This window comes from Phaethon lepturus, unplaced genomic scaffold (assembly GCF_000687285.1).
Source record: "Phaethon lepturus isolate BGI_N335 unplaced genomic scaffold, ASM68728v1 scaffold41349, whole genome shotgun sequence".
Classification (NCBI taxonomy): domain Eukaryota; kingdom Metazoa; phylum Chordata; class Aves; order Phaethontiformes; family Phaethontidae; genus Phaethon; species Phaethon lepturus.
In genome coordinates this window covers 31,045-38,260 of record NW_010563486.1, presented here as the reverse complement: position 1 = coordinate 38,260, position 7,216 = coordinate 31,045, and the positions used below count along the sequence as shown (strand labels likewise).

Below are 7,216 nucleotides of genomic sequence, written 5' to 3'. Positions count from 1 at the left end.
AGGTTTCCAAGTAAGAAGTGCATTATAGAGAAGTAGGCTTCATTAAACATCTCATTTAACTAATCGATAGGCATGTTTTCCTCATCCATGCCTTTATGTGTAAGGGCACAGAATATGTTACTAATTCTCATCATTTGGCTAAAGGTGTGGCCAAACCACTTAATACTTTGACATCGTGTGAACCCTGGAAATATAGTCGTTTACAGAAATCTAACCTACATCATCTTGCTGGAGTCCAAAGGAAAACGAAGAGCAACCCATCAACAATTTTGTAACACTACAGACTAACTACACCTTAGCCTGCAACTGCGTCCTTTGGCCTTGCACTACGTCTCGTACTTGGAAACAATTATTTATGCGAGACAAGCGAAAACACATGCTTTGGCTTGGTCAGTCTGCCAGCACGGTCTTCATGTGAATGCTTTGTCTCATTGTTTGCTCTTAGTAATCCAGCTGTTTCCTAAGACCTTCTTCCGTACCCCAGTCTGCAATAAAACTCAGCTTGGATTTCTCATGTATATTGCTTCAACAGTTTGCCACTCGGGCAAAACACTATTTGCTTTAAGCAGTGAAGCCCCAGGCAGCATATCAAAAGTGGTAACAGCCCGTATTGCTTTAGAGGCCTTAAGCCAGACCCAGCACCACAGGTTTTCTGCTTTTCTGGTTCTTTTCCACTGAGTTTGTCTCCTGTTTCATCTCCTGTCAGAGGAAACAGTGAACTAGTATTAAAATAGGGGCAACTTGCTATAGGCCAGGCAAGGAAGCACTAACCATGCACAGCTAACGTGTGTGCAACACCGTGCTAATTTTAGTCCTGGATACAGCCAGGACAGACGATCCCTAGAGCAGAGATGCTGAGCTCTCAGCTAAGAGCAGCACGCGACACACGGTTGCCAAAGCATTCTCCTAGCAGGGGGCTTTACATTTTAGGGCTGAGTTGCTACGGTTCCCTCCAAGTCATAACTTTGAGGATTGCTCATCCTAGACATGCAAAAGCACAGAATTTGCCTCCTAATTTAGATAGCTCCTGCAGTACCTCTGAATCAGCAGGCACTCACCCCCACTGGGGTTCTATTTCCAGCACTTGATTCACTTCCAGTAAGGTCTGAACTTACCTACTCTGACAGTCACAGGCTGAGAGAAACATGGAAGAGGCGTGAATGAAATTCAGCAGACAGAAAGCTGTATTCCGTATCTCACTGGGGAAGCTTGGGCATGCAGGTTTGAAGCTCACGCCACAGACTCTACTGGTCATTACTCCTGCATTGACCTGTGAGACAACGACGTCTTACCAGTCCAGCTGAGAACCGGAGGCATTTTTGATCAGGCTGCATCTGAACCTGTAACTGCAACTCCAGCCAATGTTCTGAATGTGCTATTTATAGCAGACAGCGGAGGCTGAGAAATATTGCATCATACAGCAAGGTTGATAAGAGAAAGCACTAATGCAGCATTAACCATTTCAAGTCATCTTAAACCCCGTTGTAGTCTTGGAGTGAGCTCCCTAGTGGGCTACATGAGCAGCTATGGCTAATAGACCTTTCCATAGACTCCCTGGAACAGCCTCTGGCTCCTGTTCTGCCTCTAGCACCTTTGCTCGTTCTGCCGCGTACTATGATAAGCATACAGCCCCCAGAACAGCATTTGTCTTCTCCGGAGATCTGCATGCACACCGAGGCCTGGATGCCTCTCCACTTAAACCAGGCCATCCTAGGGAGCAATCCAAAATGGAGAGATCAGAAAACTATTTATAAAATGGCATTTTGCTGAAGATCTCAAATGGACTAGCTTAATTTAAATAGGAGCTGGAAGAAAAAGAGAAAAGCAGCATACAGAGAATGCTCTGCAGATTGAATGCTCCTTTTCAGGCCCGAGAAAGCCCTTCTCACCTTCAGTGGTGGGTTGCAGCTGAATTGCTGCCGACAACAGCTCTACCGTGACCGTGGCTGGGGTGTTCTGCCCTTGACTTTAACTTCACTGGAATAAGGTGCCTCGGCATGGCTGCAGATAGAACTCTGTAGCCAGGAGCTCTCTCAACTCATGTCTGCCCCAAAGCTACTACTGTCGGTATTCACCTGCGAGTTCTGTCATCTCACCTGGTTTTGTACCACAGTTAAAATTTTAAAATAAAATATTTGTATCAGCACTAGTGTGGCCAGCAGGAGCAGGGCAGGGATCGTGCCCCTGGGCTCGGCACTGGTGAGGCCGCAGCTTGAATATTGTGTTCAGCGTTGGGCCCCTCACGCCAAGAAGGACGTTGAGGTGCTGGAGCGTGTCCAGAGAAGGGCAACGGAGCTGGGGAGGGGTCTGGAGCACAAGTCTGATGAGGAGCGGCTGAGGGAACTGGGGGGGTTCAGTCTGGAGAAGAGGAGGCTGAGGGGAGACCTCATCGCTCTCTACAACTGCCTGAAAGGGGGTTGTGGCAACAAGGGTGTTGGCCTCTCCTCCCAAGTATCTAGTGATAGGACAAGAGGAAATGGCCTCAAGTTGCACCAGGGGAGGTTTAGATTGGATATTAGGACAAATTTCTCCACCGAGAGGGTGGTCAGGCATTGGAACATGATGCCCAGGGAGGTGTTGGAGTTGCCATCTCTGGAAGTGTTCAAAAAACGTGTGGATGTGGCGCTTCAGGACATGGTTTAGTGGGCGTGGTGGCGCTGGATTAATGGTTGGACTTGATGATCTTGAAGGTCCTTTCCAACCTAGTGATTCTGTGAAAAATGGTTGCAACGAGGCTCTTCATGTTCTTGGGGCACAAGTACATCCCCCTCAACTTCAGCAAGCAGCAGATCAGGTCTGCGAGGTCCTAACATTGTTCTACTCAACTCCGTAATAACCAGCAGTACCATCCAGCTGACCTGATGCTGTAGCTGTAGAAAGGGCAGCATCTGGAAAAGCAGAGTTCTTGTTGCTTCCACACAAAGCAAGCAGAGAGCCAACCACATTAACTACTCCAATCTACCCCAGAGTTTGACTTGCACAGTTGATTGTGCTGGTAAGAAACACAAGCAGAATAAAAACAAAGAACCAAAAAGTCCTACGACGTGTTAAGTTTCAAGCTCCATTAGAACCAGTGGAAGAAAAAAAAAAAAAAATCAATACTGTCTGAATGAAAAAGACCAAGCTTATTGGGAGATAAGTACTGTTTTTCCAGGTGTCTAAAAGTGCTTACAAGATATGCCCCAAAACAAGGGATTAAAAAGACTTAACCAATTCAAAGAGGGAACAAAGGTATCTCCTCTGATCTTTTATCAGGTCACGCCATTCATGCAACCACAAGCTGCATTTGATGAGTGAGGTCCCAGAGTCCAGGATGGGGATGAGGAAGTAGGAGACAGCTCGGATGCATGGGTCTTGCAGAAGGTAGATGCGACAGCTCTGCTCTGTTCATATGACTACAACAGGTCCCAGGCTTTGAGAGACCATGGTTCAGCCCATTCTCCTTTCAGCTGTCTCCATTTTAAATTCCAGGGACTCCAGACAACTCATTCCTTCTGAGGTCAGGCAAGATGTGTTTTGGAGACTAAGTAAAGCACGGCAGATTTCAATCTACTGAATCAGAGCACTAAAAATACTCAACTTGCCAATTAAAAACCAGACCTGACTAGAAGGAATAAAATTTGTCTTAGTTCTGTCAAATGTTGGGAGACTGGAAAGCTGAGCAGGATGAAATTACATTAGTTGGGCTCCAAATATTCCTTCATACCCATCTACCATCACGAATATTCTTCCTTCCTTTTTTTTCCCCCTCTCCTGTGCACCGAATTTCATCTGTAGCAAGCCCTTCATGCTTGCTTGGGAATCCTGAACAACCTAGGGCACCTAGGGAGGTACGTCAGGAAGATAGGGAGGGAGGAGGTTAGGGGGCTGAGAGGCAGATACAGGCTGGGATATGCTCCGATACCTCCTGCAACAGGCTGAGGAGGGCACAGCAGGGACAGCCCCGCTGGGATGCTGCAGCTGCATCACGAATAGTAGTAAGGTTTGAGCAAGCACACCCATCACAGAAATGGATGTCTGCTCCCACCCTGCTGCTTGCATTTGAAAACTTCAAGCAGTGGACAGTTTGGCCCTTCCCAGACTCTGTTCATGTCCCACTGGGGGCATCCACACCACCAAAATGCTGAAGTTAAGAGAATATCCCATCAGAGGGACTGGCAGCTGTGCCGTGAAGTGCTTCATTCACCGCAGCCGGTGTCCGGCAGCGGTTACAGCAGGGTTGTAGCTGTTTCTTGGTGTGGCAGTCCCTGCCACCATTGCAGAAGAGCTTGTCTTAGGTCAGGCCAGCCCACATCTGCAGGAAGCCAGGGTACAGCAGCAATTTCAAGACAAGATGCACAGCATTAGATGAGAAAACTCCAAGCCCAGCATGACAGTCACAGCTCAAAGCCAAGGAAAGAAGAACTCTACAGGGTTCTACTCTGAGTTACTGGGAAAGGTCTCTGCACCAGGAAGAGGATCCAGTTGTTCATATACACACACATGTGTGTCGGCTGGCACACGGTCGTTTCTGTTGGTGCTCATGGTTAACTACCACCCTTGCATTAATCCAGACAAAAAAGCAGGCTAACTTCCTCTCCACCTTATTCTGGTGGGAACAAAGGATGTTTTAAAGAAACATACTGAACAAAATATTTTACGAAGAGATTCCTTTGTATTAGCAATCAGTCAAGTAATTCCAGGGACCAATTCAGGCACCCCTCTGCTGCTTGGGGGTTAAAAAAAAAAATAGGAAGAAATCTCCAGCTTGGGAGGGGAAAGGGAAAACAGGAAAGTGAAGAACACAATAAATCAAAAAGTGCTTCTAAGAGAAGCAGCAGGATAAAATCATTCCTACAGTCTGAGAGCACTTCCATGCTATTGACCGGAAAGGCAGCAGTGGCCCCACACACGTAGCTATAACGCATATCTGCAAGCAGCCTGCTCAGTGCCTGCAGCCTTTGTTCTGGGCAGTGTTTAATACAGGAGCCAGTCCCCAGGAGGAGTTCCCATCCCCTCATTCCTAGTGTATTCCATTTTCCTTCACCATCTGTCAGTAGTAGTCATCCTTCTTGCCATCAGCTCCCTGTAAGCCTGCATGGTCCTTCTGGTCTTGGACAAGTTCCAGGTCATCATTGTCATCCACCTCACCTCCATGATCCTGGAAGATGCAGAGGGAACAGCCAGGAAGGGGGGAAAAAAAAAAAAAAAAAAAGAAAAAATCAGCAAGGCCTGGAAAACGAGACCTTAACTAGCAGCACACCATGCTGCTTTTGAGTATAGCTGTTCTACCATACCAGCCCAGCCTGGGAAGCTCAGGAAAATAGGGAAGAATTCATCTCTCCCAGGGACCTTTAGGTATCATCGGCAAGCCACGTAGCCAAGACACAGAGGTAAGAAGCCTGTGTTGCCATGATCAGCCTGTTCATGTTAAGCATATCTAATATTCTAGCATTACAATGCAATTTTAACATCTCAGCTCGTGCTACATGAGTAGAAGATATCCTACATCCACTACATTTAAAACTGTGTAACAAATCCCACCCATGATGTACAGCAGCCAGCACAGCCTGCATTAGCACTTTTAGGTCCCACTATCCAGCATACAAGACAGGTTCAACACACAGGGCGAGGATAGCTCCTGACATTGACTTTGCTCTACCCACTCCTTATTTCCCCACCTCTTTCATTCCCAGCAGGCAGTCCAAACTCTCAATTCCTCAGCGATCGTATTGAAACTGCAGAAAAAGCCATCAGCAGCCACTCAAAGGGCAAGACGATGAAGGAGACTGCAAGAAGATCCTTCATTTCTACCTACATGAGCCAGAAGACATCAGGGTGATCCTCTCTAGCACTCATGCTCTCAAATCTTTGGTGGGCTCCAATCCTTCTCCTAGAGGAATGCCAACTTGTCACCGACTACAGTAGTCCTGGGGCTCTGAGACACAGCAGTAATACCTGTCTTCAGCCAAATAGCGGAGTAGTTGCTTCCTGGCAACTGTGGCCCAAGCAACGCACCACCTCCCACACTTGCCTCAGGAGTGGGACATCACATTTTTCTGCCACCCATACTGTCTGTAACCCATTGACCCTTCTCAAAGCACGGGTGTAGCTCTCCCACCGACACAGGCTAGACCCCGTAGGACCTGCGCAGCAGCGGACTACAGGGCTCCCAGTGACTTTATCAGCACAGGAATAAACCCAGGGTGATGCCTGGAGAAACACATACTGCTCTTGACTAGCTGCACCAGCACAGCCTGTAATTCACCCCAGCTGCCGTCTGGTAAGCATCTCGCAGCCCAGCTGCTGCAGACTGACGCAGAAAAGGGTACTCTGACCACCTGAAGAAAAGGGAGCAGAGGCAAGTGGGCTCCAGGTTCTTCTGGAGACCCGCCTCACTGAGCAGAGACAAAAACTGAAGCCGGTGCTTGCATCTAGCTTCCTAAAAGCCGAGTCACACTTGGCTCCCAGCTACTGACACACCTTTTTTTTGGGAAAGAGGAAGAACCTTGGTGTCGTACAATTTCTTGTTCCTGATCTTCTTGGTAGTCATCCATTGGGTCTTCCCTGGGCTTGGCAGATCTGCCAGCATCCTGAAAAATACAGGAAGTCAGACACCGCTGACGCTACCCCAGCCTGTCCCCGCCAGGGAATGGCAGTACAGGCCTCTCGCAGTAGAGCCCCAGGTCTGGAAGACTGGGCTACAGATCAGGAATCGGGGCACACAGACAACGAGGCAACCCAAACCCCATTTGTACCTTCTCCACCCAGTCTCTCTTCCCACCCGCGGGCAGCAATAGCCCAGCTCCTTCCGCTGTGGAGAGAGGTCCCTCCTGCAGCAGGGGAGGCCCAGGCCCAGGGCCCCCGCACACGCCGCTGTGAAATCAAGTCCCAGGACTACAAGGAATCCACAAGTTATTGAGGGTAGAGCTTTAGGGAGTTTTTCAGCTTTATCTGCAAGTCAGGTATTTATGTCCCTAATTTTTTCCACGTTTTCACTTATCCTAAGGAGGTGTTGCTCCGTTAGTGCCAGCATCTTTCTTTGGTTTCATTGGCCTGGATTCTTTTTTTTTTTTTAAACCTCACTATTAATCATTATTTTAGAGCCTAACACATAAACCACTCCTTTTTAAAAGCAAGCAACACTCACCTGCTTGCCAAAACACGCTAACGCTTCCCTGGTGCAAAGTCCTGCTTCAGATAGCAAGCAGCACTTTGCAAAATAATGGATTCCATC

General features: G+C 48.0%; 1 protein-coding gene across 1 annotated transcript in view; it reads right to left on the bottom strand.

Annotated features, from left to right (window-relative positions):
* Positions 1-5,032: 5,032 nt before the first annotated feature.
* LOC104626619 (Golgi integral membrane protein 4-like) overlaps positions 5,033-7,216 on the bottom strand; it is a 33,208-nt gene continuing 31,024 nt past the window's right edge. Inside the window, exons 13-14 of the mRNA XM_010294580.1 lie at positions 6,501-6,572; positions 5,033-5,140 (exon numbers count right to left, since the gene is read on the bottom strand). Coding sequence (XP_010292882.1) covers positions 5,033-5,140; positions 6,501-6,572 — 180 coding nt within the window. The remainder of the gene's footprint in view (positions 5,141-6,500; positions 6,573-7,216) is intronic.